This window comes from Procambarus clarkii, chromosome 1 (assembly GCF_040958095.1).
Source record: "Procambarus clarkii isolate CNS0578487 chromosome 1, FALCON_Pclarkii_2.0, whole genome shotgun sequence".
Lineage (NCBI taxonomy): Eukaryota > Metazoa > Arthropoda > Malacostraca > Decapoda > Cambaridae > Procambarus > Procambarus clarkii.
This window is the reverse complement of record NC_091150.1, coordinates 19,679,649-19,693,005: the sequence shown is the minus strand read 5'-3', so window position 1 is coordinate 19,693,005 and position 13,357 is coordinate 19,679,649. Positions and strand designations below refer to the sequence as shown.

The 13,357-nt window shown below is 46.6% G+C and overlaps 1 protein-coding gene across 1 annotated transcript in view; it reads left to right on the top strand.

The window, feature by feature from the left end:
* Positions 1-13,357, top strand: part of LOC123753965 (Inositol 1,4,5,-trisphosphate receptor) — a 402,759-nt gene that overhangs the window by 147,245 nt on the left and 242,157 nt on the right. The window contains 1 exon segment of the mRNA XM_069331935.1: positions 8,109-8,293. Coding sequence (XP_069188036.1) covers positions 8,109-8,293 — 185 coding nt within the window.

The window sequence follows — 13,357 nt, the reverse complement described above, 5'->3', positions numbered from 1 at the left end:
TATTTCATTATTAAATACTAGGCAGATAAAATGACAAAACTTCTACACACAACTTGACATAATTTAGTGCTTTTTGGGGTGGAGTTCTAGCAGGATGTGACATATTGCGTTGGCAACAATGCATGTGTGTTTCAGTGGCATTAGTAAAGTGGTGGCTGGTGCTTGGGGATTTCTCTCTAATATAGAAGCATTTCTGTGGGGAGCCCCTACGGCTCCCTGGAGCTTATCGGGCTAATGTGTGTTATGTTAGACCGGGACATTAGCTAAGGAGTTCAGACCTACCAGGGACCAGCGCCAGAACCTGGCCCCTTCAGAGAGGTTTCAGGGAGCAATGGCCCTGGAAAACCCCATATGGTTGGGGGTTTTCCTTATCTGCCATCGACCGGGGTTAGGCACCCAGAAAGGTAGGCGTAACAAAACAAACCCCACATGGTAAGAAACTACAACAAAAACCGAACAGAGAGGTAGAAAACTCCCTACAATCCCAAGGAAACAAGCAAACAAGCAAACATCACACTTTACTGCCGCGCCGATCGTCCGCGCAGCCCTCCCCACCCCGGGAGGGGGAGGGGGGAGCCCCGGACCTACCGCGCCGGCTGCCAAGCTCCAGTTCGTTCGCTAATGTCAACCGGGATTGACGCTTCTCTGGCCTCAGTTTCCTAGGCGGTGTTTGCCTTGTGTGGCGTTCACTGCCGTGTGTTGTGGTGTGCGGTGGCCAGGAGTACTTCATCAGTGCCGGGGCTGCATGTGCTTAGTGGCTGACTTCCCTAAGCGCCCTGTGAGTACTGCCCTTGCGTTACAGGGTTATCTTCCCTGGGGCGTTTGGGAACCATTCCCGTAGAGGTTCTTGCTGCTCGGCATTTGCCTCGCCCTTGGGGCCAGCTGGGGCTTGGGGCCCTTGTTTGGCCCTGGGTAGGGATTGGTATTGTGCTGGTTAGGGCATCAAGGTGTTGCGCAGCCTGCCACCTAAGCGGCGGCCGGTTTCTGTTGCCTCTGGAGACGGTGTACTTTTGCGGGGTTTTTCTTTTGTTTTTCATTTTCTTGCCTGGTGGGGGTCTGCCTAAGGTGGTTATAGTTCCACTGGTAGTGTTTGGCGGCCCTCTGCTAGGCCCCCGTGCTTGTACACGTCTCGAGGGGTTTTCAGTGCTATAATCTACCCTCTTGTTATGTTTGGGTTTCTTAACCGGTTAGCAACACCTTGCCCGGGCTTCCCGTAGTTGTTACCCTACGGGCCCTGGAAACCCCTGTCTGGGCTCGGGGGACCATTGAATGTGTCTTCCGGGTTTCAACCCGTCGTGTACGGGATCGTTGGTTGCTGTTCCCTTGTCTCCGGGTGACAGTCGCCATTTTTACCTCCGTCATGCTGCCTGTTGGGTCACTGACACCTTGACCCGGAGTCTTGCGAGTGATTCTCTGCTTGTTCTCCAGTACTCTCCTGATGTTATTACTGTTCAGAGTACAGGCGGCATCCGTGTTGCAAGCTAGGTTAGGTTGCTGCAACATGCTAGGTTGGTTTCCCACTCGAATGCCCCGTGGCCGCCCCGTTTGGTTAGGTGCTGCTCGCCCCTTTCTCTCCATGTTCCCGGCTCCGGACCGTCTGCGGGTTTCTGGGTCGGGGCGGGGTTCAGTTGCGGCAGAGACTCGGGCGGTTTTCGGGGGATGCCCCGTTCGGGTTGGGGACGGAGGTTTGAGCCTGTGCCTCCTGCCAAGGCTTCTGGGTCTTACCAGCGGCCCTTTCTTGTTGCCTTTCCCATGGGCTCTTGCTTTTCTTTCAGGGCGGAGGGCTTGGAGGACGGCTCTGCCCCGGGGCCTCTGTTGTTGGTTCCCGGGGCTGTGGGGGATGCCTACTAGCAGTTCTGGGGCGGTTTTGCCCCTTCAGGGGTTTTTCTGCTGTTGGGCGTCGTTTTTCGCCCTTCCAGTCTGCTAGCTTCCCACATTTGCTGGCGTGTTTTTGTGTATTAAGCGTCAGTCACAGCCCCTGCTGGCGGCCATTTTCGTCTGCCGGTTTCCCGGCGTGGCCACCAGGGCGGCGTTGCGGTTTGTTTACATGCGTCTGGGTGTGCGAGCGAGCGTCTCTGGTGAGTTTTCAAAAAATTTGCAGGGTTTTTTGTTCTCCTGTTGTCGTTTCTTTGTTTTTCTGGTGTTTTCTTGCCGTTGCCTGTTTCTCTGGGAACGTTTGGGTGTTGATTTTGGGTCTGAGCCTCTGGGTTTAGGCTCAGTGCCCCTGGCTGGTATGCTTGCTCCCACACCTTGCCCCTCGGTTTTCGGTCTGTTGGGACCGTTTTCCCAGGGCGTTCTGCTGGGGTCTGTGCTTTGCCTTTTAGTGGTGTTCTCCGCTGGCAAATGTGGTGGTTTGGGCTCCCCCTGGTTCGATTCTGGGTTCCTTTGGGTTCCTTGGTTTCGTTCTGGAGGTTTCTTCCTCTTGGGCCCCCTTTTGTGGGTTCAGGGGACTTTGTTTCCTCATGTGACCCGGTTCTGCCTTTTGGGGTTCCGGGGTCTTCCTGGCTTGCAGACTGAGCTTTTTGGGTCTTGGCACATGTTGTGGTTGTGCTGGGACTTTGTGGTTTTGCTGTCGAGGTGGGCCTTTTGATGCAGTTTTGTGCCTTCTTTGCCTGGCCGGCGTAGTGCTCTTTGCCACTAGTCGGCGGCTTGTGCTTTTACACTATATGTCCTCACCTAGTTGTGCTTGTGGGGGTTGAGCTCTGGCTCCTTGGTCCTGCCTCTCAACCGTCCGTCAACAGGTGTATCGGTTCCTGTGCCTCTTGGGCTCTGTCATGTCTACATGTGACATTGTATGGGGGTCAGCCTCGTTCCTTGTGTGAGGAGTCGCCACATTACTTCTTAGTGCCCCTTGTTACGTATCCTGTCCTTCTCAACCCTGTCGATTCCCTTGGGTATCTTGTATGTGGTGATCAGGTTTCCCCTCACTTCCTCTTCCAGCGAAGTGTGGTTTCATTCCCGTAGTCTCTCCTCATGACTTCGGTAGTGTACTTTTTCTTTCTGAAGGGGTTCTGTTCCCTTCTCTGTTGACTGGGCGCTGGGGGAGCAGCTTGCTCTGTTGCCTCTCGCTTGGTCCCGCTGTTGGTGGGCGCTTTGGGTTGTCTTCCGGCCTCTGCTGGCGTCGGAGGACGGCTTCTCCCCCTTGGGGGGGGTTCAGAGCTGGCGGGGTGGGCTTCTTCCCTGCGCTTCGTCATTTCCTCTTCGTGGGTGCGTGGGGCGTGGTCGATCCGCCCCATCCTTCTGGGCTTCCCGTCTGCTCTTTGCAGTCATGAGCTTTTCCCGTCTGCTCTTTGCAGTCATGAGCTTTTCCAGTCTGCAGTTCTTCTGGACTACTTCCGTCTGCGCCCTGGATCCTCTGCCCTGCTCGGAGGACTGTTGTCTCCTGTTCGGATTCTGTTAGGGCCGGGTGCATGGATGGTGGACCTGGACCTCCAGGTCACTTCTTGGCACGTTCCTCTCCAGTTTTTCTGGGGCTAGCACGGTTGGTAATTACCTATGTGTACTTACCTAAGTGTAGTTACAGGATGAGAGCTACTCTCGTGGTGTCCCGTCTTCCCAGCACTCTTTGTCATATAATGCTTTGATTATAATTGTCATATTGTCATATAATGATTGTCATATGTCATAATATGTCTTCATATGATTGTCATACAATGCTTTGGTGGTGGGGCTTCAGGTTTGCTGTTTTTATTGCATTCCCTATTTTGTGAAGGGCACTTTGTATACTCTTTGCATCTTTCCCGGATCTTAGTGCCCTGTCTGCGTCTGAGATTCGGTGTCTGGCCTACCTCGACGACTGGCTGGAGTGGGCTCCCAGTCAGTCCGCTTGTCTGCTCGCCAGGGGATGGTTCTTTCCAGATCGCTGGGTTTGGTTTCCTGGTGATCTGGAGGTTTTACCTTCTGTTTCCGTCCCGGGTTCGGACCTGGGCCTTGTTTCAGGCTCTTGGGGCCCCTCATTGTCTTCCCTCCAGAAGTGTTGCTGTGGCTGTGGTCCCGCCTTTGGCTGTTCAGGAGGGGGTCCCGGGTTGCTCAGCGGTTGCTTGGGCGGTTGTGCGGGAGTTTGCACTTCGGCGTGCTTGTCTGCCCGCGGAGTCGGGTTTCGCTCCGGCGTCGGTTGGTTCCTACGGAGACTCCACTTCCGCCTCTTGCATTCCTTGGGTTCCTCTGGGGATCTGGTGTTGGTGCTGCGTCACCAGCTTCCTCTTTGGGGTTTTCGGGGTTCCGTGCTTTGGCGGCTCCCCGAGCCTTCGCTCGATGTGTTCACGGACGGGTCGTCTCTCGGCTGGGGCTTTGTGACCAGTGCTCACCAGGTCGGCCGAGGTTGATGGAGTCTGTCTGTCCATCGGGCTCACAGCCCGGTTCAGGTGTTCATGGCTGTCTGGTTTGCGCTTCGGAGGGTTTGGGTCACTAGGTACTCTACCATTCAGCTCTGTTTGGACTGTTCTCTGGTGGTTCTTGCCGGAACCACAGGGGGTTTGGTTAACCGTGTGGTTCGTGTCTGGGGCGTTTTTCCTGAGGCTTCGCCTCTTTCAGCAGGCCGAATCGGTCCTGTCCGTGACTGGTTCGGCCTTCTCTTTGGCTCTTCGCGTCTGGTATTTTGACGCAGGTATCGCCATCTCTATGGTGTTCAGGTGGCTTTGTTGACGGTGTCCCACCTGCGAGCTTCGTCTTGGAGACTGTATGACGTTTATTACGTCTTCTCGCGTTTTGTTTCCCCTCCGGCCTGCTCATGAGTCGCCTGAGCCATCCTGGTCCTTGTTCAGGGTGCCTTCTTCTCTTCCCCTCCGTTTGTGGTAGCCCCTTCGGTTTTAGTTTCCTCCTCTTTGGTACTGGTGGTAGCTTTATTGGTGTGCAGCCTTTCTCTGTCCTGGCGACGGTCGAGACGGCTGCTTTCCGGAGGGGTTCTTGGGGTATTAGTACTTGTTTGGTTTGGCCGGGGGGTGCGTCCTGTGTTGTCCAGTTGTGCTTTTTGCTGTTGCCGGCGTACCGTTCCTGGGGATGCGCTGTGGTTGATCCGGTTCCTTCGTTCCCTGTTTTCAGGGCTCGGGTCTCCCGGGTCGTCCGCAGTGTTTTCCTTCTTACTGCGGTCTGTCTTTGCGCCCGTGCTGTTCAGACGTTTGCAGCAATTGCTGCTGTGTTGGTGACGTCTCGGGCTCATTTCGGGCGCAGGGAATTGTGGGTCGCACAGGTTTTTGGCCGCCCATCCATGTGTGCGTCTGTTCTTGGGCGTTCTTGTTGCCTTGGGTCGCAGGTTTGCGACCGGTTGTCTTGGCTTTGCGTTGCAGAGTTTGTGGCGGCCGCCTCCCGGGTTAGCCCTTTCTTTTCCTTCTCTTTGGGTATGAAGCTCCAGGGAGCCGTAGGGGCTCCCCACAGAAAACCAGCGTTGAATGTAATGAAACGCCATTTTCTGGGTGAGCCCCGGAGGCTCCCTGGAAACCCTCCCTCCCACCGGTCGGCGGTTTTTTCGCGTTGGTTGAAGCTTAGCTTCCGAACTGGAGCTTGGCAGCCGGCGCGGTAGGTCCGGGGCTCCCCCCTCCCCCTCCCGGGGTGGGGAGGGCTGCGCGGACGATCGGCGCGGCAGTAAAGTGTGATGTTTGCTTGTTTGCTTGTTTCCTTGGGATTGTAGGGAGTTTTCTACCTCTCTGTTCGGTTTTTGTTGTAGTTTCTTACCATGTGGGGTTTGTTTTGTTACGCCTACCTTTCTGGGTGCCTAACCCCGGTCGATGGCAGATAAGGAAAACCCCCAACCATATGGGGTTTTCCAGGGCCATTGCTCCCTGAAACCTCTCTGAAGGGGCCAGGTTCTGGCGCTGGTCCCTGGTAGGTCTGAACTCCTTAGCTAATGTCCCGGTCTAACATAACACACATTAGCCCGATAAGCTCCAGGGAGCCTCCGGGGCTCACCCAGAAAATGGCGTTTCATTACATTCAACGCTGGTTTTTTTCTCACAAACAACCCCATCATGGCTTCTAAGCAAACAATGTTGACTTCCTTCTTTTGTAAACAAAACGAGGAGTGTAAGAAGAATAACGTACAAGAGACTGATCATGATAACAGTGAAAGTGGCAAAAGTTGTTTTTTGACTGCTTCTAGTTCAAATTTTCAAACTGAATCCATGTGAAATTCAGAAAGTAATGATGCTTTGAAGCCTAACTTGTATCCCTGTTCAGGTGTTTGGTCTGAAGAAATGTGGAAGAAAAAAGGAAACCTCTCCGTGGTTAGACTTTAGGGATGATAAACTTGGGAGTAAAGTATGTGCAAACATAAGCAATGTAACACTTTCACTTCTAAGGCTTTAAGACTATCAAATGAGTGGCAGATGTACCAAGTATACTATTATGGAGCAGATCCAAGTACAGTACACGCTTCAAGTCTCTCGGAAAAAAATTGTTGATCATAACCTATGGAAAACTCGCTCTACTGGTGTAGGCACTGCCATGCCAAGCAAGGTTTTGTCCCTTGCTTCAGCCAGATGGACACTCCTGCAATCAAGTTATCTGGAGTGCCAGAGCCTTCTTATGTCTTCCTTTTTCATTTTGTGTGAGTAAATTGGTTGACTCTGTCTCTGGAATAGCAAGGAGGTCTGTTATCCTGGTTCTGGGTGCCCCGTTTGAATAGACTCCGCTACTGGCCCTTTGCGAGTTGGGTCTGTTTAGGTGCTAGGGGCTTTAAGGTACTTGTGTGGGAGGTTCAGTAGCCCTTGTTCTCATCTCGAGAACTTGTCCCTGGGACATGAGGTCTGTATTTTAATGACTGGTTTGGGAATTCTCATGTTCCTTTTCACCAGGTTCACCCTTTCCTCCTTGACACCCCCTTTGAGGTATTTACGGGTGCATTTTGGCGTTTCAATTTCATCCCTGTCTACAGGCCGTGCACTCCCCTTTTATTCTTAGGTCCATGATGGGTCTTGGAGCTTGGGTGTATCTGATGCTCATTCTTCCCTTGCCTCCTAAAGAGAGTCCGATTCTGGTCCTGGCTCCAAGTAGGCTTGAGTGGGTCTCAAGAGGTATGGCATGATTTCCTAAGGTTTAATCCCTATGTCTACGGGAAGTTCCTGAGTGACGCACCAGAAAATTGCATTTCATTGCATTGAAGGCTTAATTTTTAAAATGTTTTTAATCTTACTTAATTCTCAGGCACAGTTATTAAGAATAAAAATAGAATGTTAAAAATGATGTTAATTTTTGTTATTACCACTGAAGAAAGAATGCAGCATGAGTTTCTTGTGTAGAATATACGTATCCATATTTGTTGTTTGTTAGATTCTTTACCAAACTTTCCTCAGCATTTGATTGCTTTCTAATATGAAGTAAATAATGTTTGGTGGCACTCAACTTAATGTTATTATTTTGCATTTTTATTTTGAATGTTTTATTTTCTATTTAAGTTTTAATTAATTTTTTTTTGTTCTCTCCCCAATCTTTCTTCTTGACTCTCACTTCTGCCTTCTATTCTTTCTGGTGCTTGTGGTTTTTGTCTTATTCTTATTCTATTTTAACGCATGTGGCATGCTTATGTTTGACATGATGAAATTTGGTGTTATGTTTGTATTCTAAAATATTTGTAAACTTGAACGCGTCATTGAATATGCTTTTCTAAACGATTGTGAACTAACACAATTTGGATTATGGCTGTCATGTTATGTGCTTCTGTTCACTTTCCATGATTGATATACTGTAATATCTGATCCCAAATGGTACTAATTGATTTATCATTGAATACAATTTGTGCAAACTTGTTGTGTATATATAATCATGCTAACATCATATCTATCACCTAAATCTCTCCTTGATCTTTTGTTCTAATAATGAACTTTTTTGTGCATATCATTTTTATTTGCCTCTTCTTACTGTTGCTTTTGTTTTATTAATCTGTATTACACTGCCTTTTATTTATATTTCAACAAATCTTGATTTAAAACATCTTTATCCCATAATCTTTACTGTTCTATAATATAATCTGGCTTTTCTTATTTCTGTTATATTTCTCTATCAATTCTTTTCACTTGTGTCTACAATTTATTTAATTGTTTGTCTTCATCTTCTTCTCCTCCTCCTCCTCCTCTTTGTATGTGGTATTTCCTCTGTGGTGTAACTGTGGTGAGCAGGTAAAGGGGGTGTGTTTAAGAGCTTGGGTGATATGGGTGCCGTTGTGACCAACTTGGCTCTAGGCACCACAAGGATGGGTCATAGACTAGGTGGTGGAGCCAGCCCCAAGAAGAAAGGGGCAGCACTGGAGAAGGAGGACACACTCGTCATGGATACCAAACTAAAGATTATTGAAATTCTAGAGGTTAGTTTATCATTTGTTAATGTAGTTTATTTATTTATTTATAATGCAATTTAGTTGTGGTAAATTGCTTTCCAATAAATGTTTTTTGGGTAGTTACTCTGTGCAGTATTGTATTATATAAGGTATTTGTTCATGGTAGATTTATGTTTGATGTAGATTGTCCCATGACATAGTTAAGTTTCTGCCTTCATCTGTTTGCACTTGTTACTTTCTGTATCCTGAATACTGTATATTCCAACTATATGCAAGTATATAAGTGTAATTACCTAAGTGTAGTTGCAGGATGAGAGCTACGCCCGTGGTGTCCCGTCTTCCCAGCACTCTGTCATATAATGCCTTGAAACTACTGACAGTTTTGGCCTCCACCTCCACCTCACCTAACTTGCTCCACTCGTCTATCACTCTGATTCCAAAAGAAAACTTTCTAATATTTTTTGGCATCATTGCTTCCTTAGTTTGAATCTATATCCTCTTGAAGTTGCTGGTTTCTGGAATTCCTCTTTGACAGCTCAGTCGATTCCAGCTATTATTTTGCGAGTGGTGATCATATCGCCTACTTTTCTTCTGTCTTCTAACTTTGGCATATTTATTGCCTCTAGCCTCTCCTCATAACTCTTGTTTTTTAAGTTCCGGAATACATTTTGTAGCATGGCTTTGTACATTTTCCAATTTATTGATGTGCTCCTTGAGATATGGGCATGATACAACTGCTGCATATTCCAATTTTTGATCTTACAAAAGTCATGAACAGTTTCTTTAATATTTCACCATCCATGCCATTAAAAGCAAGTGTGAAGTTGGAAAGCGATGCATGCGCTCCTCACAATGTTGTGTGTGTTCCTCAGGTGACAGCTTACTATCCAAAACCACCACCTAAATCTCATTCTTTAATTCCTCTCCACATAATTTGTAAGTTGTGTGTAGTCTATTTTCTCTTGATTCCACATTTCATCACATGGTATTTATTCACATTGAATTGCATTTGTAACAAGTCTCACCAAACAATTATTTTATCTAGATCAGTTTGAAGGGCATGACAATTGTCTGCTTCTCCTATCTTCCCCAGTATCTTGGTATCATCCACAAACATGTTCATATAATTCTCCATTCCTTCTGGTAGATTGCTTAGGTAGACGACGAACATTACTAGTGCAAGAAGTGAACACTGTGTATTCAGCTAGTAACACTCTTCCAGACAGATACTTTGCCTCTAATTACCATCCTAATCTTTGTCAGAAAATGTTTCATCCATATCGGAAGTCTCCCTGTCACACCTCCAGCACGTTCCTTTTTCCGATACAACCTCTTGTGTGAGACTCTGTCAAAAGCCTTTTCTGTGGGGAGCCCCATCAGCTCTCTGAAGCTATCATCACTGATTAAGTGCCATACTACCTAGTGTCATCAGTTGCAGAGTTCTTTTTGCTTACTGGGGACCATGAGCTAGAACCTGGCCCCTCAGAGAGGTGAAGGGAGCGATGGCATATGATCACTTTATATTTAAAGGATATCATCTTTGCCAACACCAGGGAAGGTACCCATAAAGATAGGCAAATCAAAATAAACCACTGCATGTTTTAAAAATGCATTGAAAGCCCCCCAAAGGCCAAAATAACTGCCCCAATAATAAAAGAAACAACCGAAAACTTTAGTAAAACTAGCCCGCTGCTAGTTAACTTCACCTCCCTGTAGTTGGGGGGAGGGGTGGAGCCGGCCCAGGCTCCTCAGGCCCACTGGCTAAACTTCTTTTGGTCAGCCTGGGTCTCTATACCCTAGCTGACCGGGTTCAAATCCTTCAGGGGAAAAATAATTTTCTGATGCATGTTGGCTTGGGGACCATTCTAAGCTTTACACACACTTGATGCTCGTGCAGCCTTAGCATGTTATAATAATAATATAATGTTGAAGTCATTTGATGAAATAGCTGTGCCCAATAATGCCACGAGTGCTGTCTGGTGTTGGGCATATAGGTCTTGTGTCTTCCCAATACTTTTGTACAGTTGCTGGCTCCTGGTTGATACCTGGTTGATGGGGTTCTGGGAGTTCTTCTACTCCCCAAGCCCGGCCCGGGTCCAGACTTGACTTGTGAGAGTTTGGTCCACCAGGCTGTTGCTTGGAGTGGCCCACAGGCCCACAAACCCACCACAGCCCGGTTGGTCTGGCACTCCTTGAAGGAAACAATCTAGTTTCCTCTTGAAGATGTACTGTTGCTCAATGGCAACAGTACTGAACTGCCAAGGGGTATGGACACCCTGGCTCAATGGGTTCAAATAAAGAAACAAATATATATATATAAAATATTATTATATACAGTATATAGCCTGGAATGGGGGGAGGGGAAGCAGGAGGGGGGGGGGCCAGATTGGCTCCCCCCAACTAGAGGGAAGTGGAGTTAACTAGCAGCGGGCTAGTTTGACAAAAGTTTTTGGTTGTTTCTTTTATTATTGGGGCAGTTATTTTTGCCTTTGGGGGGCTTTCATTGCATTTTTAAACAAGGCCGTGGTTTATTTTGATTCACCTATGTTTATGAGTCTTGTATAAACCATTTTTCATTCATAAACAGCGGGTTTGGCCAGTGCATGGAATGAACTTTGGGCCTTTGTTTAGAGGATGAGCTGAATACAATGGAAGTGCCAGTGTTTAGCAGTATGATGATTGGCAATTATTGTGAGCTGCCCTGCTGATGGCTTCACCATCACCGCTGATGGTTCTTCTCCTCTCATTACTGTTGTACACCTGACAACAATTATTGTGAGGTGTGAGCTGCCCTGCTGATGGCTTCACCATCACCGCTGATGGTTCTCCTCCTCTCATTACTGTTGTACACCTGACAACAATTATTGTGAGGTGTGAGCTGCCCTGCTGATGGCTTCACCATTACCACTGATGGTTCTCCTCCTCTCATTACTGTTGTACACCTGACAACAATTATTGTGAGGTGTGAGCTGCCCTGCTGATGGCTTCACCATTACCACTGATGGTTCTCCTCCTCTCATTACTGTTGTACACCTGACAACAATTATTGTGAGGTGTGAGCTGCCCTGCTGATGGCTTTACCATTACCACTGATGGTTCTCCTCCTCTCATTACTGTTGTACACCTGACAACAATTATTGTGAGGTGTGAGCTGCCCTGCTGATGGCTTCACCATTACCACTGATGGTTCTCCTCCTCTCATTACTGTTGTACACCTGACAACATTTATTGTGAGGTGTGAGCTGCCCTGCTGATGGCTTCACCATCACCGCTGATGGTTCTCCTCCTCTCATTACTGTTGTACACCTGACAACAATTAGCTTACCTTGCAGTGCTTGCTTCCTTGTTTTTATTCTTGGATTAATGCTCAAAACTGTACTGAAATGGTGAAAGCTGTGCAACCTTTCCATTTCCATTAGATTGTTTGTTCAGTATTTTCCTCTACACTTTCTACTTTAATCTCATGACTGAAAATTTAGTTAGTTGTTATTTAAGTTCTTTGTTGGTGTATAATTATAATATGAAGATGTCTTGGTTGCATTAACCTACTTTGCCTTCATCAGTTTGTAACATAAAGGTATTATAAGACTGGCAATCTTATCTCCTCCCCGTCACTTTATTAAACAACTATTGGAACAAAGACTGTATTAATGTTTCTTTGTTTATCTTTAAAGTTAACCTAAGAGGCCATGTTCTTTAACACTTGCTGTGTCTTTTAATATAGATAACATATAACTTAATCATTTAAAATTTGTATTTAAGTGTTACTCTAGTAAGAAACACAATGTTATGATTAATGATGTATTCTTAAGATAGTATTATTTTTTATCTATTATTGAAATTTTGCTGGGGGAGCTCCTTGGAGGTTACCTGAAGCTGGCTCTCTGAGGTAACTTCACATTACTAAGGCACATCAGTCATAGTCATCCTGTTGGCCTAGTGGGGACCACGAGCACAATCTCTCTCTCCCTGGAAGAGGCACAGGGAGTAAAAGACTGTTATGATCACCCTCATTGGGAACCAACCAGAAAGTAGACAAGACAATTCAGATCATTGCACGGTTCATAAAATTGAAGCATCAAAACAGCGGCCAGGAGATATTGATGTAATGGCATTGCAGGTCTGGAATCAGGATGATAAGCTGATAATTTTAAATGCCTACAGCCCACCAGCAAGCAACACATAGACAAAGGAAGAACTGGATGACAAACGAAAGGGCCTCATAATGGTCATGAGAGATATTATTGTACAAGCAGATAAAGATAAATCACGACTGTTGATATTGGGAGACTTCAACTTTAAAGCAATAGACTGGGAGGCCTATGAAGCAAGAACAGAGGACTTTTGGACATGCAGATTTGCGAGCCTCATTCTGGAGACATTCTTGTATCAACACATAAAGCAGGCCACAAGAATGAGGGAAGGAGATGTACCATCAGTACTGGTTCTAGTATTCACCAGGAAAGAAAAAGAGATATTTGACATCCAGTACCTTCATCCCTTGGGAAAGAGTGATCACGTCCTGTTAGACATTAAATAAGCTTTATGATATCATCTAGAAGAAAATAGGGACATTGAAACAGTTGATAAACTCGATTTAAGGAGAGGTCACTATGGGGAACTTCAAAATTTTTTTAATGAGTGTAATTGGACAGACTTGTTGCTAGGCAGGGAAGTAAAGGAAATGTATGCCAAATTTTGCAAAATATACGATAAATGCACACAAACATTCATACCAAAACAGAGATGCAGGGCCAGAAAACAGGATTGGTTCAACAGAAATTGTGAGAGGGCCAGAGACCAAAAGACACAAAAATGGAATCAGTATAGGAAGAGGTCAAACCCCCAAACATACCAGCGATACAAAGATGCAAGAAACAACTATACGGCAGTAAGGAGAGAGGCAGAAAGAAATTTTGAAAAAGGGATAGCGGATAAATGTAAAACAGAACCGGGCCTATTCTACAAATTCATAAACAACAAATTGCAGGTAAAGGATATTATCCAGAGGTTGAAAATGGGAAACAGATTCACAAAAAATGAAAAGGAAATGTGTGAAACATTAAACGAGAAGTTCTAAAGTGTGTACAA